General features: G+C 43.8%; 1 protein-coding gene across 2 annotated transcripts in view; it reads left to right on the top strand.

Moving 5' to 3' along the window:
* LOC115197439 (solute carrier family 45 member 3-like) overlaps window positions 1-22,074 on the top strand; it is a 74,308-nt gene extending 52,234 nt beyond the window's left edge. For both annotated transcript variants that reach the window (XM_029758957.1, XM_029758958.1), the window contains exons 3-5: window positions 4,128-4,934; window positions 10,329-10,594; window positions 20,484-22,074. In XM_029758957.1, the coding sequence (XP_029614817.1) occupies window positions 4,128-4,934; window positions 10,329-10,594; window positions 20,484-20,927 (1,517 nt within the window). In that variant the 3' untranslated portion in view covers window positions 20,928-22,074. The remainder of the gene's footprint in view (window positions 1-4,127; window positions 4,935-10,328; window positions 10,595-20,483) is intronic.
* Window positions 22,075-24,923: the final 2,849 nt, after the last annotated feature.

Below are 24,923 nucleotides of genomic sequence, written 5' to 3' on the forward strand. Positions count from 1 at the left end.
AAAATAGACACCACTATGTACAATTGAAGACGGAAGTTTACATACACTTAGGTTGGAGTCATTAAAACTCGTTTTTCAACCACTCCACAAATTTCTTGTGAACAAACTATAGTTTTGGCAAGTCGGTGAGGACATCTACTTTGTGCATGACACAAGTAATTTTTCCAACAATTTTTTTACAGACAGATTATTTCATCTATAATTAACTGTATCACAATTCCAGTGGGTCAGAAGTTTACATACACTAAGTTGACTGTGCCTTTAAACAGCTTGGAAAATTCCAGAAAATGTCATGGCTTTAGAAGCTTCTGATGTATTTCAAGGCCTACCTTCAAACTCAGTGCCTCTTTGCTTGACATCATGGGAAAATCAAAAGAAATCAGCCAGGACCTCAAAAAAATTATAGACCTCCACAAGTCTGGTTCATCCTTGGGAGCAATTTGAAGGTACCACGTTCATCTGTACAAACAATAGTATGCAAGTATAAACACCATGGGACCACGCAGCCGTCATACCATTCAGGAAGGAGACACGTTCTGTCTCCTAGAGATGAATGTACTGCGAAAAGTGCAAATCAATCCCATTTTGCCACAACTTTGGAAGTATGCTTGGGGTCATTGTCCATCCGGAAGACCCATTTGCGACCAAGCTTTAACTTCCTGACTGATGACTTGAGATGTTGCTTCAATATATCCACATCATTTTCTTTCCTCATGATGCCATCTATTTTGTGAAGTGCACCAGTTCCTCCTGCAGCAAAGCACCCCCACAACATGATGCTGCCACCCCCGTGCTTCACAGTTGGGATGGTGTTCTTTCTACTTGCAAGCCTCTCCCTTTTTCCTCCAAACATAACGATGGCCAAACAGTTCTATTTTTGTTTCATCAGACCAGAGGACATTTCTCCAAAAAGTACGATCTTTGTCCCTATGTGCAGTTGCAAACCATAGTCTGCCTTTTTTATGGCGGTTTTGGAGCAGTGGCTTCTTCCTTGCTGAGCGGCCTTTCAGGTTATGTCGATATTGGAATCGTTTTACTGTGGATATACTTTTGTACCTGTTTCCTCCAGCATCTTCACAAGGTCCTTTGCTGTTGTTCTGGGATTGATTTGCACTTTTCGCACCAAAGTATGTTCATCTCTAGGAGACAGAACACATCTCCTTCCTGAGCGGTATGACGGCTGCGTGGTCCCATGGTGTTTATACTTGCGTACTATTGTTTGTACAGCTGAACGTGGTACCTTCAGGCGTTTGGAAATTTCTCCCAAGGATGAACCAGACTTGTGGAGGTCTAAAATTTATTTTCTGAGGTCTTGGCTGATTTCTTTTGATTTTCCCATGATGTCAAGCAAAGAGTCACTGAGTTTGAATGTAGGCCTTGAAATACATCCACAGGTACACCTCCAATTGACTCAAATTATGTCAATTAGCCTATCAGAAGCTTCTAAAGCCATGACATCATTTTCTGGAATTTTCCAAGCTCTTTAAAGGCACAGTCAACTTAGTGTATGTAAACTTCTGACCCACTGGAATTTTGATACAGTGAATTATAAGTGAAATAGTCTGTCTGTAAACAATTGTTGGAAAAATTACTTGTGTCATGCACAAAGTAGATGTCCTAACCAACTATTGTTCGTGAACAAGAAATTTGTGGACTGGTTGAAAAACAAGTTTTAATGACTCCAACCTAAGTGTATGTAAACTTCCGACTTCAACTGTATATATAGCCACTGTGCTGCACCACTGACTCTGTGTGCATATAGCCACCGTGCTGCACCCCTGGCTCTGTGTATATATAGCCACTGTGCTGCACCACTGACTCTGTGTATATATAGTCACCGTGCTGCACCCCTGGCTCTGTGTATATATAGTCACTGTGCTGCACCACTGGCTCTGTGTATATATAGCCACTGTGCTGCACCACTGACTCTGTGTATATATAGCCACTGTGCTGCACCACTGGCTCTGTGTATATATAGCCACTGTGCTGCACCACTGACTCTGTGTATATATAGCCACTGTGCTGCACCCCTGGCTCTGTGTATATATAGCCACTGTGCTGCACCACTGACTCTGTGTGCATATAGCCACCGTGCTGCACCACTGGCTCTGTGTATATATAGCCACTGTGCTGCAGTGGATTTTTTGTGTAGGCGATGTGAATAGTTGCATCATCCTGTTGCCCGCAAATTGCTTCCACATGGTTTGCTGTAAAGGCATTTCTTCTCTCTCTCAGATTATCTTGTGACCAAACGAATTGAGATTGTCCCTCCGAAATGTGCATATGGCAATTACAGCTCCAATGGACGGATAATATGAGATGTCTTAACGTACACTCCACTCTCCCTCTCTCTAAACAGCTGCACGCAAACAGGAGAAAAAATGTATTTGTATTGTTCCCACACAACCCGTAAACCTGATCGGGGAATGGCACAAAACCTCATTCACTTTCTGCTTTAGCTTCTTCTAATGGAACGGTCAAGTGTTAAGTGAATGGAGATGGAAATTGCGTCCTGGAGGCTTATGTCTGATTTTCCTAGCAGTTATGTCAGATTCTCAGATGCAGTCCATCTACTTTATCTAATGGCTACTTCTCTGGATTTATACTTCCCGGTTGCCTCTCTTTAATTCTTTAATCTACTCTTCTACTCTGCTTTCTGTAGAGTGGCTCAGGGGCATGTCTTATATTAAAAAATCACATTATACTGTGTGTCCTGTATATGAGTGCAAAGCACATGGTGGTGTGTGTATACTGCTTAAAAGTTAGTGATCTCGTGGTGGTGTGTGTGTGTGTGTGTGTGTGTGTGTGTGTGTGTGTGTGTGTGTGTGTGTGTGTGTGTGTGTGCGTGTGTGCGTGCGTGTGTGCATGTGTGCATGTGGTGCGTGTGTACTGTATCAAGTTAAAAAGCAGATTGCTGTGTGTGTATTCTATATGAGAAAGTATATTGTGGTGTGCATACATACTGGGATTGTATGTCAAATCATATTGATTGGTAACATACACATATTTAGCAGATGTTATTGCGGGTGTAGTGAAATGTTTGTGGTGTGTGGTGAGGGAAAGAGAGCTCATATTTAGCAGAGTAGGACCGTGTGTGTGAGAGTTCAGACTGTACCATCAGGCTCTACACACTGGATTGTTATGATGGGCTTCCACAGCTGTGGCAGCCAGGCAGAAATGTGAGTGAGGGTCTGACTGCAGTGACCCATTCTGTATGTCTCTGTCTCTGTCTCTGGCCTTCCGTCCGCCTGCCTGTCCGTCCGTCAGTCTGTCTGTGGGGCTGCTCCACTGAGAGCCTGTCAACATGAACTAAACCCCCAACCAACCACATTTTTTTTACCTCAGGGAATGTTTTCCTGGGAACCATTACACAACTTAATGCCAATAAAATAGTATCTGGTTTCTTTCATTTCATTGTGTAACAGTTTTCAACAAAGTGTTGTTGTCAGATATCCATCCAGGTAGAGAAATCCCAAACATTAAAGGGAACATTGTCTGGGAATGGAATAATGGAATATTCATTATACTCTCCAGTCTCCACACATATTTAATCACAATGACACTTGTGGCGTCATGTGGATCTAGTTAATATGTTTTATTTTTTATTTTTGATGGAATTTGAAACCATGTTTTCAAAAGAAGCATTCCGTGCGTGTTCCCATTGTGAAACCAGAGGCATACATCTGGCCGTTGTGGGGAATGTGAGTTGTGTTGCTCCACAAGCAGCCTTTGTCATGAGGTGTTCCAATTAGCCCAAGCTAGCAGTGGGGAGCAGTGGGGAGCAGTGGGGAGGAGGGGGAGGTTGACGGTGAGTTAGCTCGGGGCACAGAACCATCTGTAGGCATCCTTCACAAGCACTCAAAGAGATGGATGTAGCAGTAAAGCGGCCAGTGGGGCCACAGAGCCTGCCTCCAAGCCCTGTCAGCACGGGGAAGGTAGTGAAATAGTAAACTGGAAGATACCAGAAAACATCAGATGCAGCCAGGACATTTGTTGGATTGCACATTTCCTAGTTCACAGGTAAATATTGTGGTAAAACTCAAATCCAATAACTATTATGTTGGCTTTGACTTTGATACTGACAACCAATGAATCAACCTCACTACTTCCCTCCTTTCTGTTCCCAGGTATCGGCCCAGTGTTAGGTCTCATCTTCATCCCTCTGATTGGCTCAGCCAGTGACCATTGCAACAGCAGCTACGGCCGCCGCCGGCCCTTCATCTGGCTGCTGTCCCTGGGAGTCCTCTTAGCCCTCCTCATCATCCCCCATGCCGACCTGCTGGCTGCCTACTTCTCCTGGGGCGGATGCGCCCTGCAGGTGGCCTTCCTCATCCTCGGTGTGGGCCTACTCGACTTCTGTGGCCAGGTGTGCTTCACGCCACTGGAGGCGCTCCTGTCTGACCTGTACCGCGACGAGGAGGACTGCAACCAGGCCTTCGCCATGTTCTCCTTTATGGTCAGCCTGGGAGGCTGTGTGGGCTACCTGCTGCCTGCGTTGGACTGGAGCCGGGGCCTGCTGTCAGTCTACCTGGGTGGCCAGGCAGAGTGCCTCTTCTTCATGCTCATCCTCATCTTCGTGACCAGCGTGCTGATCACCATGAAGGTGTCGGAGGAGCCGCCATGCGCCGCGGCCCTGGAGCCTGGTCCTTTCTTGGAGGCAGGTCGCTGTGGTGTCCCGCGCTCCTGCTGGTACCTGCTCAAGTCGGTTCCGCTACTGTGCCTGCTGAGGATGTGCTGGTCCATGACTCCGGCCATCTACCGCAGCTACTGCCACGTGCCCCGGGTGATGAGGCAGCTGTGCATGGCCCAGCTCTGCAGCTGGATGGCCGTCATGTCCTTCATGCTCTTTTACACAGACTTTATGGGGGAGGGGCTGTACGAAGGCATGCCCAGCGCCGCCCCCGGGACCGCCTCCAGGCAGCGCTACGAGGATGGTGAGTTGACTCTCTTTTTGTAGATATACTGTGTGACTCTATCACTAACTTCGGCAGGGCAAGCTTCAGAGTGCCTCTCCATCTCTCATGTAGACACTATTTGATATTATCACATAAATACTTTGGCTGGGCAAGCTCTGCTTCATTGGGACTAGATCCTTGATCTTTGATGGATTCACAATCAGAGAACCCAAAGTTCTCAAATGGCCAATAGAGCAGTGGTGTAAAGTAACTAAGTAAAACTTGTTTGGAGTACTACTTAAGTTGTTTTTTGGGGTACCTGTACTTTACTATTTATATGTTTGACAACTTAAAATTTTACTCCACTACATTCCTAAATAAAATATGTACTTTTTACTCCCATACATTTTCCCTGACACCCAAAAGTACTTGTTGCATTTCGAATGCTCTGGCAGGACAACAATATGGTCCAATTCACGCACCTAGCAATTTAACACTTTGTCATTCCTACTGCCTCTTATCTGGCGGACTCAGTGTTTGTAAATTATGTCTGAGTCTTGGAGTGTGCTCCTGGCTGTCCATAAAATGAAAAAAAGAACATTGTGCTGTTCGGTTTGCTTAATATAAGGGATTTGATGTATAGCATTTACTTTTACTTTTTACTTTTCCTCAAGTATAAAAATGTACTACTTTTTCCACCACTGTACTTAAGTACATTTCAATCCAGATACTGTATGTGCTGTTACGAAGAAGAAAAAAACATATATGCTATGAAGATTACACGTTTATAGTCGTAGCTACATCCATCATAACAAGAAATATGTGACAATGGTGGTAATTTCAGCTCGTTGTATTTTTTTCCAATCGCTATGACTGATTGGTGGCACATTCCACTAAGACAGTTTGCTCATAGTTGTGAGTTCTAGTCCCACATGAGGCAGATATGCAGCATTTACGGTGATACGGCCTCTGCAGAAGTCAGGGCATTCATACTTCTTGCGCTTCGAAGAGCAGTTGTGCAGAGCTGTTGTGAAGGATGTTGTCAAGGAAGTGAGTTTGTGTTTATACAGGACCTCCGCTCCCGCTCCCACCTACCATCAACCAATCATGTCAATGCAGACCTATAAGTAGCTATATGGAGCCCTCCGCATTGTTAAAAAATGTGGGAGGTGCACAGCGATGCAATACGGTGCTCAATTTGGCCTCTGCATGCCTCCAGAGGCTCCACAATTGCGTCACACCCTCCATACCACATTTTCAGTTCAAGCATAAATTGGCTTTTACCCTTTAATAGTGTGGTTCCTAATCCCCTACACTCTTAGAAAAAAGGTTGGTTGCAGATAGAACCCTTTTTGGTTCCAGGTAGAACCCTTTTGGGTTCCATGTAGAACCCTCTGTGGAAAGGGTTCTACATTGAACCCAAAAGGGTTCTACCTGGAACCAAAAATGGTTCATCAAAGGGTTCTCCTATGGCAGGGATCTGCAGCAGGCGGCCAGGGGGGCAAAACCAGCCAGCAAGCCATTTTTTTATTACTAGAAAGATTACTAAAATCGAAGGAATTCAGCAAAAATAAATCTGTTCCCAAGTAATCCCACAAATAAAAAAAGAGATGTGATCGTGTCTCAAAGTAATCAACGTGTTAAATTATTGTTATTTTCAAATACAATCTTTTTTTGGGCTTAGATGTGGTCTGTGTACAAATTATAATATTTATTTTTCGTCCCCCCGACCATTCACGCCAAAAAAAATCGTCCCGCGGCTGAATCTTGTTGCCTAATAGCCAAATAACTCTTTTAGGTTCTTGATAGCATCACTTAATCTAAGCGTGTAGAAGATTGCATAGCTTTATTGGATGAGAAGGGGCAGGTCACTGTAAAAGGAGAAGAGCACTGTCAGTGTCTTTGACCTTCAAACTGCATTAAATCTGACTGGCGGATCACACAGCAGCCTTGGTTGGGGGTGACCTGTGTGAGACAGGCATAGTATCCCAGACTCCCAGCAGAGACAGGTGAGAGACAAAGAGAGACAGACCCAGAGCAAAAGAGACAAAGGTGAGAGAGAAACCGAAAGTGAGCGCCCTCCAGGTCTCTTCTCTGTGTGTAGTGGAGCTCTGCAATGCTTCCTGCTTCTACCTCCCTCTCTCTCTCCCATGCCTGCAGGACCAGGAGGAATGTCACACTCACAGTGCATTAATGTCATAATCAGAGCACAAAGAGCATGTTCATTCAAGTACAGGACAGGCCAAGCACAAAAGTCTGAAGCCTGACATCATATTTATTGAAGTTATAACAAAGCATGTATTATAAAATCAAATCAAACTTTATTTGTCACAAACGCCCCGAATACAACAAGTGTAAACCTTACCATGAAATGCTTACTTACAAGCCCTTAACCAACAGTGCAGTTCAAGAAGAGTTAAGAAAATATTTAAAGTAAAAAATTATAAAAAGTAACACAATAAAATAACAATAACGAGGCTATATACAGGGGGTACCGGTGTTTGCCACACAATTGTGGGTGAACAGGGAGTACAGGAGGGGACTAAGTACACTCCCCTGAGGGGACCCAGTGTTGAGGATCAGCATGGCAGACGTGCTGTTGCCTACCGTTACCACCTTGGGGCGGCCGTCAGCAAGTCCAGGATCCAGTTGCAGAGGGAAGTGTTTGGTCCCAGGGTCCTTAGCTTAGTGATGAGCTTCGTGGCCGCTATGGTGTTGAACGCTGAGCTGTAGTCAATGAACAGCATTCTCACATAGGTGTTCCTTTTGTCCAGGTGGGAAAGGGCAGTGTGGAGTGTGATTGAGATTACACCCCATAATTGAGATTATCTTGTGTTAACCTTTTTTTTACCGCAATGTGGCTTTTCCTCAGTGCAGGTCTGATTGTATACCCTGAACTTCCAATGCTGGTTAAAGCTAATCCACTATCTCAAGCAGTGTTTGTAATGTGGGCTTAGTCCTTTGCTTTAAAACAGCTAGCCCATCCACATCCTTTTCCCATGTGTCACGACTTCCGCCGAAATTGGTGCCTCTCCCTGCGTGGAAATTATTGTTGTTTCTTTTCGAGTAAAGTACGTATTTTACTCAGTTCTGTGTCCTGCGCCTGACTCCGTCCTACCGCTGCACACTGACCCCTGACACCATGTGATATTAGCTGCCATGTTGCTGAACTTGTGACCTATGCACTTACAGCCTACTGTAACATCAGACCGCTTTAAATACTACAGATAAAGTCGATCCGGGTAGACGTCTTTCCATAGGAATATAGATCCTCCTTGTAATATAGATCCTCCTTGTAATGCCATGTAGACTGTAGAGGGTAGAACAAACTGCTTTTCAGACATATTTGAGCTCAGGAGTCTGCACCTCCTTCTCTGTCGGGTGTTTGAACACTGAATTTCTCTTCAATGGGTGAGACCCTGAGCAGGCGCTGGTGGGACCCAGACCTGGGTTCAAATACTTAAAAAAAAAAAGTTTTTTAAATAACCCTATTTCACCTTTATTTAACCAGGTAGGCTAGTTGAGAACAAGTTCTCATTTACAACTGTGACCTGGCCAAGATAAAGCAAAGCAGTGCGACACAAACAACAACACAAAGTTACACATGGAAAACAAACATACAGTCAATAACACAATAGAAAAAAGAAAGTCTATATACAGTGTGTGCAAATGAGGTAGGATAAGGGAGGTAAGACAATAAATAGGCCATAGTGGCGAAATAATTACAATTTAGCAATTAAACACTGGAGTGATAGATGTGCAGAAGATGAAGATAGTTGAATTCTTTGGAGCGTTCACTCTAGCCTACCTGGAGTGCCAGATGGGCAGGGTTTTCAGTTTTGGGACTATTCTATTAGTCCATTAAGCTCAATCAAGCACATATTAAGTATTTGAAAATATATACAATTGTTTTTTAACACAGATCTGGTGGAACTGGAGCAAGAGCTACCGCCTCAGCAAACATGTCAATTTGGTCTGTGATGGTTTCCGATACAGTCCAGTCAAACTGTTTGCTGACTCAACCGTTTGTTTGTCTTTAAATTCCTCCCAGAGCAGATCTCTTCTGTGAGTTGATGGCGTATGCAAACAGAATTTCAAAACACATAAAGAACCATTAATGCAGCTATAGGTTAATCTGTGGTAAAGTGTGTTGTATCTTTAGACGGGTTGAAAGTATGACGTGAAATGGAAAAAACACACTTAGAACACAGATCATAACCCGGATCCTACAGGGGTAGTTTTGAATACTTAGTGTCCGGATGAGGCTACTGGTTGTATTTTACATTTGCAACCGCAGCAGGTTGTGGTGTATTAGTATTGTGTTTGACCTTGGGTTGTTCCTGTTTGTGTATTGTCACACCCTGATCTGTTTCACCTGTCTTTGTGATTGTCTCCACCCCCCAAGATGGGTGACACCTGGAAGGGGTGTGTTCTCTGTTTGTCTGTTGCCAGTTCGTCTTGTTTGTTCAAGTCAAACAGCGTTTTGTGTCTCAGCTCCTGCTTTTTCCAGTCTCTCTTTTCTCGCCCTCCTGGTTTTGACCCTTGCCTGTCCTTGCCTGCCTGACCACTCTGCCTGCCCCTTACCCTGAGCCTGCCTGCCGACCTGTACCTTTGCCCCCCCTCTGGATTACCGACCTCTGCCTTACCCTGAGCCTGCCTGCCGCCCGGTACCGTTGCCCCACCTCTGGTTTACATACCCCTGCCTGCCTTGACCTGTCTATTGCCTGCCCCTGTTGGAATATTAAACTATTGTTTATTTGATGTGGTCTGCATCTGGGTCTTACCTTCATATCTGATATGTATGCATGAACCTGAGGCGATTAGCAATCTAATGCCTAGCTTACTAACTACAATTAGAATAATAAGAATTAGAATAATGAGGAATTACTGTAACCAATAACCATTTTGCATATATATGTTTTTATTTATTGAACCTTTATCTAACTAGGCAAGTCAGTTAAGAACAAATTCTTATTTACCAAAATGCAAAAGGCCTCCTGCGGGGACGGGGGCCTGGGATTAAAAATTAAAAATAAAAATATATATAATATAGGACAAAACACACATCACAACAAGAGAGGCAACATAACACTACATAAAGAGAGACCTAAGACAACAACATTGCAAGGCAGCAACACATGACAACACAGCATGGTAGCAACACAACATGACAACATGGTAGCAACACAATATGGTAGCAGCACAAAACATGGTACAAACATTATTGGGCACAGACAACAGCACAAAGGGCAAGAAGGTAGAGACAACAATACATCACACAAAGCAGCCACAACTGTCAGTAAGTGTCCATGATTGAGTCTTTGAATGAAGAGATTGAGATAAAACTTTCCAGTTTGAGTGTTAGGGCATAGAATTAATATAACATAATATTTTATCTTAATTTGTTGCCACAATTTCAATCCTGTCTTGCAGGCATCCGTATGGGCAGCCTGGGCCTGTTCTTGCAGTGTGCTACCTCAACCGTCTTCTCCCTGCTCATGAGCCGACTGGTTCGCCATTTTGGCTCGCGCCGGGTCTACCTGAGCAGCATGGTGAGCTTCACCATCTCTGCCCTGGTCATATGTATGTCCAAGAGTGTGGTCCTGGTCAGCCTGATGTCAGCTCTGACAGGCTTTGCCTACGCCACGCTGCAGACGCTGCCCTACACCCTCACTTGTCACTACCACAAGGAAATGGAGGTAAGGACCGAAAGGCATACTTACATACAGGACTCTGTGGTCCCTGCACTGTGAATAGTGTATATGGGTCTTTCTATAAACTAGGGTACCAGTGAGGATTTCTTACAATTAACAGCTTGTTACAGCTGTTGATAAGTCATTGATAATAATGCCTTTTTCATGTTATTACATTGATATAAGGGGGATCATAGCTATATTCAATCAAATGAACAAGTTGATTTAAAACCTGTGTTTTACCCTTTATCATTGTTGGTGTCTTGACAGATTTGTCCAAAATCATGTGACATAAAACATAACTTTTCTGTCCTTGCATTTATGGCAGTGTAAGTTGTTCTTATATATGTTAAGCATTAATCAGTTAAATTAGACATTGAACTTGAACCCTTTGAGAATCCTGGATATAGCTGTCGGAACATGCAGTGTAAGTACAGGTACATTTAGTGTCTCCTTATGTTACTGGTGAAAACAGTATTCATGGGCACACAAATTCTAAATAATGTATGTATTGCAAAATCAAATGCTTCTAACCGATAAAGAGTCACCTTACTTTGATAGTTAACACCTAAATTGATACTGTCATTAACGTGGTTCTTCAATAATTATGCATAATGCTTGTTGGATGAGCATTTGGTGTCCAGCTGATTAGTTATGCCGTGATATTTTCACACATAATCTGATCCAGGATGGAATTTTACAAATGACAGTCAAGTGAGGAACAGCTGATGTGATAGCACATGCCATGCAACAGCTCAAGTGCTGGAAAAAGGAATGCAAGGAATGTCCAGAATATTTTGGTGTCTCGTTCATTTCACCAGTGAAGACCGTTGTACCTGGATCCACTGTTGGATCTAATATCCCTAGCGAATTGATGTTGATCATCTGTTGTTCATCTGTTGTTGACTGTTTGATTTCTAGCAGGGTCTCCTTAGATTTAACAGAGAAAGCATCAAGGTAATGAGTTCATGTTTTCATATGTTTTTGTGCCTCGGATTGGACACAGTCTACAATTGTGTGCAACACCCAACGCTCTTCCTATGAATTATTTAAGATATGAAAACAAATGACATAGCCTAGTGGGCTTATTCAAAATATAACTTGGTAAATAAATAAAAGCATTTTGCTTTCCATGGTAGACTGCAATTTTAAAGAATACAAGGGTCTTGAAGTAGCTTACTTGAACTGGGAGCTCAGAAATTCAAGTACGAATCAACCTACCTTGAAAATCAGACATGTCCTCAATTTGGTGCGAGAGATGATATTGTAGCCAATATGTTCTCCTGCTCCCTTATAAATCTCCATGATTTCATTTTTTATCTGTTTTTGTGAGAGATTTGGCCACTCGTTTGTTTCCCTCCACTTCAATTGAAGGGTGTTGCGCTACTCTGTTGCTGTAAAACCACATGCGGTTATTATAATCTCTGCTTTCCATCCAAATCCTTCCATTAGAAAAGGAACCTGTTTTTTTGGTCACTTTCTCATTACTAAAACAGTGATGGTGAGATGAATCCTAAAGCTATTCATTGCTTTATGTGGGACTCTGTCGGCCCAGAAATCGCCATGCATGCATCCAGTCTATTCAAATCAGGAATTCTCCTAATTATTCACACATTTTAGAACGTAATAATACTTTGAATATCAATGCATTGGCAAGGCCTAAAATATAATTTATTCTTAAAGGGGTAATGGCCACTTTCTGCATGCCATTTGTGGGGAGGAGTGGTTCTATATTAGGCCCTGTATGTACAATTATATAACTTTGAGGTCCTTGAAAATTACAATGAAGTGCTTGAAAAAGTCCCTGAAAGTCCTTGAATTTGACTAGCCAATGTCTGTATGAACCCTGCTGAAAGGATGTATAGTTGTGTAGGTGGAGTCATGAACCGGCTCGAAGTTCGTAACAAAAAAGGGAGACAACATAGAGATAAGGAATAACAATACATTTATTAACTGAAGTAAACTAAATACAATTAACAATGTGTAGTTAGTACTCAGTAGTGTAAGTGAGTGGTTGCAAATGTGATAATGAGGGGTATTGAAAGGTGCGAAAGCAAACAAATAAAACAGCCACAAAAATGCCACAACCAAAATCTAACAGTGTGTCTGCATGGAGAGAGTCTCCTCAATGAATGGGGAAGCGGTGTATTTATCCCGGGACACACCCGAGCCCAGGTGTCCCATTTCGCTGACAACCCTCCCGGGCTCCACCCACCGACATCCTATTAAGGAAAACAAGAGCAAAGAGAAAGAATTTGGCAGACAGAGTGGGAGGGTCATCACACACCCCCCCTATAAAACCGGGGACCAACAAGGACCCCGGAACATCATACCAGTCAAACAAAATATTGCCCTGGATCCTATTAGAAGACCCAGCCTGTGTCCCAAATCCATGAGGGTATGTGTTCAAACTTCCACTTGCCCTAACCAACCTCGTCCTCAGCAACTTTTACGCACAGGAAGAGGAAAGAAGAAAATGAGACCAGAAGGGAACAGACAGGAGCGATAGAACAGGACAACACAAGACAGTGGTCAGTCACGTGGACATTCAGGAACAGGGCGCACGAGAGAACGCGCCAGCAACGACATTATCAGTCCCCCTGATGTGCCGCACATCGAGCTAGTGTTTATTTTACAAGCATTCCATCTCATTATCCTCTGGTTAGGACACATCATGGACCTCAAGGTGAGAGGGTTATGGTCGGTGTAGACCACAATAGGTCCTACTCCCAACCCGACATACACCTCGAAGTGTTGTAGCGCCCATATGAGTGCTAGCTTTTCTTTTTCCATGACCGAGTAGTTCAACTGATAAATGGTTAAACTTTTTGGAAAAGAAACTAATAGGTCTCTCAACACCAGACACATCTGCACCTGCCCCCACATGACTAGCATCCACCTGCAAGCTAAATGAAAAATCCACACAAGGAGCAGCCAGCACTGGAGTTGAGGTAAGCAGCCTCTTTGCATCTTAAAAAGCTTGTTGACAACAAGACCAGACGTAAACAGCCTTAGTTTTCAGCAAATCTGTCAAAGGAGTGACCACAGTAGAGAAGTTCCTACAAAAACGACGGTAGTAACCAATCATTCCCAAGAAACGCACCAGTTCCTTTTTAGTAGTTGGTGGTGGAAAAGCATCAATAGCTACCACCCTAGCCCAAACAGGACGCACTTCACCCTGCCCAACCACCTTTCCAAGGTATGTAACAGTCGCCTGAGCAAACTCACATTTAGCCAGATTGATCATGAGGCAACCCACAGCTAAGCGGTCGAACAAGGCTTGAATACGGGACAGATGTTCCTCCCAAGTATCTGCATATATCACTACATCGTCCAGATAAACAGCGCACCCGGCCAGACCGGAGACAACCCTGTTCATAAGTCGCTGAAAAGTGGCAGGTGCATTATGCAGGTCGAAACGCATAACCGAATACGAGTACAGACAAGAGGGTGTAATAAAGGCAGAGATTTCACGTGGCCTACTCGTCAGTGGCACCTGCCAAAAGCCCTTTAACAGGTCAAATTTGCTCACAAACTTAGCTGCGCCGACCTGATCAACGCAGTCCTCCAGCCGAGGAAGAGGAAATTAATCTGGCTTAGTGACACTTTACCTTACGGTAGTCCGTACAAAATCTGTTTGTCCCATCCAGTTTACTGACCAAGATAGAGGGAGAAGCCCAACTGGAGAAAGGCTCTGCTATATCACTCTCTAGCATGTACCTGACCTCAGCATACAGACAACGCCGTTTCTCTGAAGAAACTCTATAGAACCTCTGACGAATAGGGTCAGCATCCAACGTCAATATCGTGTTCTATTAAGTTTGTACATGTAGGTGTATCAGAAAACAAACCTGGAAATCTCAGAATCAGACCGACCATCTCTTCCCGCCCATCAACAGGTAGATGAGCGAGAAGGCTGTCTAAAACATCCAGTGTCTGAATTTTTCAATCTACCCTGCAGTATGCAATCGTCAGGTCCAAGAACATCTTCATCCCCATGCACGGACCTAGCATGACAAGAACCCAGCGAAATAACGGTATCGGCCAAAAGAACAGGTTTTACCGTCCTCTGTAGACTCCCACTGTTCAGCCTCAGAGGAACGTGCATAATAGGGTTAACAGATTTACATGGCACTGTTGGTGTGCTTTTCTCCGGTCTAGAGTGGCAACTAGATAGTTTTGCTCAGTGCACTGGCGCACAACCGTATATGGACCTTGAAACTTGGCTTGAAAAGGAGAACCAACAATTGGCAGCAGAGCAAGAACTGGTCACCTGGACTAAAGTGACGAGGCTCAGTTCGCCGATCAAATATGCCCTTCATCCTCTCCTGTGAAGATGATAGCTTCTCTTTAGCCATCTCACCAGCGGCATACAGGCATCACCGGAAATCACACATAAAATAACAGGGACTGACTTCTAGTCATCCTGGAGAACTGATAGGGTGTGTGGAATTCTATGTCCAAACAAGTTCATTTGGACAAACCCGTGCACTCCTGTGAAACCTCCTTAGCGGCTAACAGTAACCAAGGCAACCCCTCCTCCCAATCCTTCTCAGTACAATAAGCTCTCAACAAAGACTTAAGTGTTTGATGGAAACATTCCAGCGCTCCTTGACTCTGCGCGTGATAGGCGCTAGACAAATTGTGTTTAATATGGAGCTGTTGGAGAACCTGACCAAACAGATTAGAGGTGAAATTAGATCCTTGATCACTCTGAATGACCTTAGGATTCCAAACAGAGAGAAACTGAGTCAAAGCTTTTAGCACAGACTTAGTGGTGACAGACCGGAGAGGATGGGCAGCAGGAAACCTAGTGGTCTGACACATCACAGTGAACAGGTAACTACTACCCTTTTTAGAACGAGGCAGTAGACCAACACAGTCAATAATCAGATACTCAAAGGTTGGCTGAGTAAAGGAATAGAAAACAGTAGTACCGGCTTAATAGCTTGATTAGGTTTACCAGTTAATTGACAGGTGTGACAAGTTGATGAACTCAGAAACATACCTCTTTAACCTAGGCCAAAAGAAATGTCTTAATATGCGATTGTAGGTTTTCCTCACACCAATATGGCCAGCAACGTCGTTGTGGGAAGTTGTCAACACCAACTCACGAAGCTTAACTGGTACAACAACCTGACTAATAGCCTCTCCATCAAAACTACCACCATGACACCCTCTTTCTCATCAGGACATCCTCTTGGAGAAAATACCCATGGACGACACCTCCCAACTGTTCCACAGGCACAATTTGGTCACAACTCTTCTAATGTTGGGTCAGCCCGTTGCTCCTTGATTAGATCAAATGTATTTATATAGCCCTTCTTACATCAGCTGATATCTCAAAGTGCTGTACAGAAACCCAGCCTAAAACCCCAAACAGCAAGCAATGCAGGTGTAGAAGCATGGTGGCTAGGAAAAACTCCCTGGAAAGGCCAAAACCTAGGAAGAAACCTAGAGAGGAACCAGGCTATGTCCTCTTCTGGCTGTGCCGGGTGGAGATTATAACAGCACATGGCCTAGATGTTCAAATGTTCATAAATGACCAGCATTGTCAAATAATAATAATCATAGTAGTTGTCGAGGGTGCAAGAAGTCAGTAACAGAGTAAGTGTCAGTTGGCTTTTTCATAGCCAATCTTTGAGAGTATCTCTACCGCTCCTGCTGTCTCTAGAGAGTTGAAAACAGCAGGTCTGGGACAGGTAGCACGTCCGGTGAACAGGTCAGGGGTTCCATAGCTGCAGGCAGAACAGTTGGAACTGGCCAGGTGAACTGGGGACAGCAAGGAGTCATCAAGCCAGGTAGTCCTGAGGCATGGTCCTAGGGCTCAGGTCCTCTGAGAGAGAGAAAGAGAGAGAATTAGAGAGAGCATATTTAAATTCACACAGGACACCGGAAAAGACAAGAGAAATACTCCAGATGTGACAGACTGACCCTAGCCCCCCGACACAAACTACTGCAGCATAAATACTGGAGGCTGAGACAGGAGGCGTCAGGAGACACTGTGGCCCCATCCGATGAAACCCCCGGACAGGGCCAAAAGATCGGAGCAGGGTACAGATAACGGGATAACAGGGAAAGTAGTGACAGAATTCTTTGTGCCATTCTCGTTAGCCGGCGCAGTGACCAGGTCGCCACGGCTCATAGAACATGTCACTGCACACGCAGAGAACACTTCTGAGAGACTCTGTGCACTCATCAGGAATCACTACAAATGACAGCTTAGCGGAAATCACTAGAGATGGAAACAACAAGCCATACACGCTCACTAGCCAAGTTATTCCCAAGGATAATGTCGATACCCTCAATAGGCAACAAAGGATGCACCCCACAACAACCTCACCTTTCACCAGTCCACAATCCAACATCAGTTTATGCAATGTAACTGAGTGTTCAAACCTATTCCCCTAATTAAAACACTATTCCCCGAATCAGTCTCAGCAGAGAAGGTAACAGATTCTAACACAAACGACTCAGAGGCACCTGTGTCTCTCAGGATCGTTACTGGCACTAGGTCGTTACTTTCCTAACAGACACAAAACCCTCCGTAATGAAAGGTAAATAGTCTGGGTCAATATGGACTTTCACATGCCCCTGGGCATGAGACAGTGTGTCAGGAGTGAACTGATGTGGGACAGGCACTGCTAACGCCATAGGCTTAGATTTAACACAAGCGCAAGTACTGAATTTACCCTTAGCCCTGAGAACCGGATATTCGTTTTTCCCAATGACCTGAACCCTGACAGTAGTGACTCTTGACCAAAGTCAGCTTTACCACAGGAGTCAGGCTTAACCCTAGTTGAATGAAACTCTGTCCGTGAAACAGAGTATCTCGGTGAGCGAAGCCCAAATCTCGCTGAACGGCCCCACTCACTCCGAATACGGGGCTATGCAAAGACACGAGTCAAAACACTCGTCCACCAAAACTGCAGCTTCATCGACAGTCTTTACTTTTCATTCGTTAATGTATGTGGCTATAAGATCATGGATTGTGTCCTTAAATTGCTCTAGCATAATCAGATCACACAGCCCTTGGAAAGTCATAACTGCAGAGCGGAACACCAGCGATTAAACTGTGAAGATAACTCTCGCGCAAACTCAACATGAGTCTGTTTTAACATCCCTTTTTAAAGTTCTAAATCGTTGGCAGTAAGCCTCAGGAACCAATTCGTAAATCTGTAACAGCCATTTTAACCTTATCATAATTGACACTGTCAGCAACACTAAGAGCTAAATATGCTTCCTGCGCTTTACCAGTCAACACACACTGCAACATAAAGTGCGGTCAGAATCAGGCCAACTCTTAGCGTCAGCAACACACTCAAACAACGAAAATAATGTCTCAGGGTCCTTCTCATTAATTTTGGCAACTGTAAGTTTCCAACAATATCAAATGTGTCCGGGGCACCACCGAAAGAGGAGTGACCCCTAGGTAAATCTGGGTCACCTTCCCAGAGCAAACGCTCCCCCTGAACAGCTTTCCTTCCCTAACCAACTCTAGCCGCTCTTGTTGCAGCTTGATTTTAGCATGCTCCAAATCCTGTTTAAATTCCAATTCCTTTTCATACTCTAGCTGTAACAGAAGCAGTTATTTCTGCTGTTCAAATAGACTACTAGGGCTAACAGATGGAGCAGCCATTGTAACGAAACAGGGAGACGGCGAGTCCTCGGCAGAAGCTGCCCCAGTGGTACATCTATACCACTCTCCATCAGATTGGCCTTCAATATCAACCTAACAGAAATGTATTTTAGACGTTTATCACCAATTTCAACCTTGTAGTGTTCAGCCATCTTCAACAGCTGTTCTTTAGTACATAATTCTAACAGTTCCTCTGATTGAAAGCGAATGAACTCATCTACGTAAGACGCCATAGTCACAAGCAAATACAAAAAAAAAAAAAAATAAATAAATAAATAAATAAATTAAAAATCGCTCTTCCCCTCTGCTGAGCACACCAGACCACAACCAGAGAAATGACAATCACACTGGGCACCACAAGAGATGAGATATGTGGAGCTTCCCAAAATCTAAAATAACTCAACCCTAGTCTTCGTGCGGATTTGAGATTGGTAATTACGCACTGTAGCCCGCTGGCAAGGGGGGAGCACACTGGCAGACTCCCCCAAGCCACAGCTGTGCTTTAAGCATCAGCTATCTGAGCAGCTTGCTGATCGCTGCAACTGTACACAGCCCATCTGTAAATAGCCCATCCAACTACCTACCTCATCCCCATATTGTTTTTAACTTACTTTTTGTACACCAGTATTTCTACTTGCACATCATCATCTGCACATCTATCACTCGTGTTAATTTGCTAAATTCTAATTACTTCACTACTACGGCCTATTTATTGCCTTACCTCCTCACGCCATTTGCACACACTGTATATATTCTTCTATTGTGTTATTGACTGTACATTTGTTTATTCCATTGTTTGTGTCGCACTGCTTTGCTTTATCTTGGCCAGGTCGTAGTTGTAAGTGAGAACTTGTTCTCAACTGGCCTACCTGGTTAAATAAAAAAATGTGTGCCCCTAAGACCATTAATGCATGTGGCTCAGTCCACAGACACCACACAAAAATGAACAAAATAGCCATGCCCAACATATTCCAAAGTGAAACACATTGCTAAGCCTAAGGCTATAGCTCCGGTTAGAAAGTTTCACTACCCTACCCAAATCTCCCACTGAGGTACACAGCCGATTGTACTCACCTCGGACCGATGTCCCAACAGCGAGTAGAGCAAGAGTCTCCAGCCAATGTACTCTCTCCATTGCAGCACACAACCAATTATCCACAGTGGCAAGGTTTACCAAACAACAAAGGCAACCAACCCTGGGCACCAAACATTACAACTCAAAAAAGCTGTAACAAAAGATGCAAACAAAGCACCTACAAGAAAAAGGGAGACAGCGTGGAGATAAGGAATAACAAAATATATTTATTAACTGAAGTAAACTACATACAATTAACAATGGTGTGTGTGTGTGGTGTGTGTGTGTGTGGTCAGTAGTGTAAGTGAGTGGTTGCATGCATAAATGTGATAACGAGGGGTGTTGAAAATGCCAACGCAAACAACTAAAACGGCCGCAAACAACTAAAACGGCCACAAACAACTAAAACGGCCACAAACAACTAAAACGGCCACAAACAACTAAAACGGCCACAAACAACTAAAACGGCCACAAACAAACTCTAACAGTGTGTCTGCATGGAGAGAGTCTCCTCAATGAATGGGAAAGAGGTGTATTTATCCCGGGACACACCCGGGCCCAGGTGTGTCCCATTTCGCTGACGACCCTCCCGGCTCCGCCCACCGACATCCTATTAAGGAAAACGAGCAAAGAGAAAGAATTTGGCAGACAGAGTGGGAGGGTCATCACTGTGGGGTTATGGGCCAATTTGCATATATTCACTGTGAAACTGCATGAAAATCATTTTTATTTTTGTTTCAAACCATTTTGACAATTTTGGATCCCAATGCCACACATTGGCCCCATTATTTATAGAAAGAACCATATGGGATCATATTCTAACCCTGATACATTTCTGTTGACTCCTTTCGACGCTATAGGAGTCAACAGCCATGTATCGGCTGAGTCAACAGCCATGTATCGGCTGAGTCAACAGCCATGTATCGGCTGAGTCAACAGCCATGTATCGGCTGAGTCAACAGCCATGTATCGGCTGAGTCAACAGCCATGTATCGCCTGAGTCAACAGCCATGTATCTTACTCATATTCCAATACAAACAAACGCTCACATCTTGCGCATAATTTTTCTAGCTCTCTCCTGACACATATTCATATCTAGACCTATACACACAAACTCCCTTGCACACACTGCCTAGGCCTAGACTTTATATTGAATGTACTTGTATCTCCTTGCATTTCAGGTTTACATGCCAAATAAGAAAACCAAAAACATGCTTAAGAACGGGATTGCGATCAAGCGGGACTCAATCATGCATTTGACAGCCATGGACGAGGAGGGGGGGCTGATCCCAAACTGGGGGGGCACCAACGGACATGCCATCTTTAGCCAGGAAGGCTCAGACTACTACCCCCCTCCCCACGGCCAGAATGGATCGTCCCTCAGCGCCACGGCCCCCGAGCAGGATGAACCGGAGGGCTACGAGAAGCGTGGCGTAGGGTTGGACTTTGCCATCCTGGACAGCACCTTCCTCCTCTCTCAGGTCTTTCCCACTCTCTTCATGGGCATGATCGTTCAGTTCACAAAGTCCGTCACTGCCTATATGGCCTCCTCCGCCATCTTCGGCATCATCGCCATTTATCTGGCCAACCAGATCATCTTTGACCAAAAGGACCTCAATAGCTGAAAGAAGCAGTAACCAGGAGTGAAGGAATGCACGACTGCTTCCAGCATGCAACACTCCAGTGTCATCGCTGGCCGTTGCAATGGCTTTACCAACACATTGCAATGAGGCAGCCTGTCTGTATGTTTGTATGTATGTGTGCTGCAGAATTAAAAGAAAATGTAAACCCGTGACAATTGTTACCTCCAGAGATTACTGCAGGCAGTTACTATGGCTACATGAGAGAGACTGGTTGGCATTAACTGGTCTGTTGACACTGTCTGTGTACTTAAGAGTGTTCCCCTCAGTCACATAGAAGACCGCTCAGATAAGTCCCTTCACCTTCTCCTTAGGTACAACTAGCTACACAGCTTGATCAGACTCCATCAGCCCTTAGACAACTGAAATACAGATGTATTCCCATTTTACTCTCATCTATGTGTGAAGTGGTGGAGTTTGTCAACGCTATAATCTTAAAATAGTCTGCTCTTAGACGAAGTCACAGGAGATTATTAGTCAGTTCTCATGCAGACTGGCCGCGGGAGATAGGAACGAGTTAATCTGGAGAGCCCATTACCTGCTTGGGAAAGAATCTGGTCTCACATAGCTACATGCTGCTACTCTAGGGTCATTTCTGTCTGTTGTTATCAGCCAGGTTGAAAAATTAGGAATGTTAAGTGTCACTGGCCCCTAGTGTTGGAGTTTGTTGTGGTAATTAACAGGTTTATCATATATATTTTGTATATGAAAACATATATGTATATCCCTATGGGAATGTATTATGCGACCTGTTTGGTAGAGGTCATCTATAAGGTAATCTGTGTAACTGCAGTGTTGTTAGGATGAAGTGGTTCAAAGCTTTCATTGGAATTTTTTCTCTCCCTATTTTCTAGAAATATCAGAGTGCCATATAGTGCCAATCATTACATCATTTCTACTGCCATTATCATCCCATGTTCAACCTCATATGACAATCTAGGAAAGTAAATGAGGTGAATTATCCAACACTTTAAAATCCAGGTACACTTATTTTCGGAAACTCCATTATATTTCCATGAGCAAAATACCAAAAAGTCATACTAGCAACACTGCAGTGATACTGTGAACTGAGTTCCTGAAAATAGTTTGGTATGATGACAGTTCTCTGTGTTCTATTAAATGTTTATACTTTGCTCTGTGTACCATACGTGTGTGTGTGTGGTGTGTGTGTGTGTGTGTGTGTGTGTGTGTGTGTGTGTGTGTGTGTGTGTGTGTGTGTGTGGTGTGTGTGTGTGAGTGAGAAAATTTCAATGTGTGAGTGCCGTGAAGAGAGCAGGGCAACATGGTATGACTTTGGATAAGTGCAGTCTCTCCTCACCTAGAGAATACTGCAGTCTTTCTATAACTCATCTGTTAATGTATATTTAAATAGTAGTTTACATTTAGCAGACACTCTTACCCAGAGTGACTTACAGTAAGTAGTGAGTGAGTGCACAACATTTTTATAATCAAAACCAAACATAATTTAATAGTCCATTCATGCAAGGATGAGGTTGCTAAATACAGTTGGCACTAATGGACATACAGTGCATTCGGAAAGTATTCAGACCCTTGACTTTTTCCACATTTTGTTACGTTACAGCCTTATTCTAAAATTGATTGAATTGTTTTTCCCCCTTATCAATCTACACACAATACCCCATAATGACAAGCAAAAACAGGTTTTTCGAAATTTTGAATTTGTATATATAAAAAAAAAAAAATGTTAATATCACATTGTTGTGTATTGATATTCTAGTTTTGTCCCTTTAGGGCACCTGTAACCCCCCTTGCTTATTCCTGTGAAACGCATTAAACAATGCCCACGCTAATATCTACTCCCATCTCATGTCCTGTCCTTATATTAGTTGTATAAGTAATACAGTGTGCTATACAACACACATTAACATAAGTATTCAGACCCTTAACTCTGTACTTTGTTGAAGCATCTTTGGCAGTGATTACAGTCTTGAGTTTTCTTGGGTATGATGCTACAAGCTTGACACATCTGTATTTGGGCTGCAGATCCTCTTAAGTTTGTCAGGTTGGATGGTTGGATGCACAGCTATTTTCAGGTCTCTCTCGATGTTCGATCGGGTTTAAAGGCCATAACCACCTCCTTCACCACCGTGGGAGCACCCCACGTTGATCCCAAGTCAGTGTGATAAAGAATGAGTGTTTTATGGATGTTTTTAAGGTACGGTGGGGGACGTGTCCGTAGCATATATGCACCTGGTTTTATTTTGGGTTACCAGGGGTGAAATTTTAAAACGGTTTTAAATACTTTTAAAGGGTATAGGGACCTACATACCCACCCTGAGAGCACCCTACTACGGGCACAAGTCAATGGGGGCCGGCCTGGCTGATTTATGGAAGTTTTAAAAAAGTCTCAGAAATATGGCTAAGTCCAAAATTCTCAGAAAATCAGCTATGTTTCACCTCTCAGAAATTGCACTATGTTTTATTTTTGGGTTACCAGGACCATTTTTTAAAAACGGTTTTAAATACTTTTAAGTCCGGGCTCTGGCTGGGCCAATCAAGAACATTCAGAGACTTGTCTGGAAGCCACTCCTGCGTTGTCTTGGCTGTGTGCTTAGGGTCATTGTCCCAGTCTGAGATCCTGAGCGCGCTGTACTTTGCTCCGTTCATCTTTCCCTCGATCCTCACTAGTCTCCCAGTCCCTGCCGCTGATCAACATCCCCAAAGCAAGATGCTCCCACCACCATACTTCACTGTAGGGATGGAGCCAGGTTTCCTTCAGACGTGATGCTTGGCCTTCAGGCTAAAGAGTTCAATCTTGGTTTCATCAGACCAGAGAATCTCGTTTCTCATGGTCTGAGAGTCTCTAGGTGCCTTTTGGCAAACTCCAAGCAGGCTGTCATGTGCCTTTTACTGAGGAATGGCTTCCGTCTGGCCACTCTACCATAAGGCCTGATTGGTGGAGTGCTGCAGAGATGGTTGTCCTTCTGGAGGTTCTCCCATCTCCACAGAGGAACTCTGGAGCTCTCTCAGAGTGACCATAGGGTTCTTGGTCACCTCCCTGACCAAGGCCCTTCTCCCCCCGATTGCTCAGTTTGGCCGGGCGGCCAGCTCTAGGAAGAGTCTTGGTGGTTCCAAACTTTTTTTCATTTAATAATGATGGAGGCCACTGTGTTCTTGGGGACCTTCAATGGTGCAGACATTTTTTGGTAACCTTCCCCCAGATCTGTGCCTCAACACAAATCTGTCTCGGAGCTCTACGGACAATTCCTTCGACCTCATGACTTGGTTTTGCTCTGACATGCACTGTCAACTGTGGGACCTTATATAGACAGGCGTGTGCCTTTCCAAATCATGTCCAATCAATTAATTTACCACATGTGTATTCCAATCAAGTGTATAAACATATCAAGGATGATCAATGGAAGCAGGATGCACCTGAGCTCAATTTCGAGTCTCATAGCAAAGTTTCTGAAAACGTACACTACCGTTCAAAGTTTGGGGTCACTTAGAAATGTCCTTGTTTTTGAAAGAAAGCAATTTTTTTTGTCCATTACAATAACATCAAATTGATCAGAAATACAGTGTAGACATTGTTAATGTTGTAAATGACTATTGTAGCTGGAAACAGCAGATTTTTTATGGAATATCTACATAGGCGTACAGAGGCCCATTATCAGCAACCATCACTCCTGTGTTCCAATGGCACGTTGTGTTAGGCTTATCCAAGTTTATCATTTTAAAAGGCTAATTGATCATTAGAAAACCCTTTTGCAATTATTTTAGCACAGCTGAAAACTGTTGTGCTGGTCTTCTTTAGACTTGTTTAGTATCTGGAGCATCAGCATTTGTGGTTTCCATTACAGGTTCAAAATGGCTAGAAAGAAATAGCTATCTTCTGAAACTTGTCAGTCTATTGTTGTTCTGAGAAATGAAGGCTATTCCATGCGAGAAATTGCCAAGAAACTGAAGATCTCGTACAACGCTGTGTACTACTCCCTTCACAGAACAGCACAAGAGCGC

Source organism: Salmo trutta, chromosome 7, assembly GCF_901001165.1.
Source record: "Salmo trutta chromosome 7, fSalTru1.1, whole genome shotgun sequence".
In the NCBI taxonomy this organism is placed as follows: Eukaryota; Metazoa; Chordata; class Actinopteri; order Salmoniformes; family Salmonidae; genus Salmo; species Salmo trutta.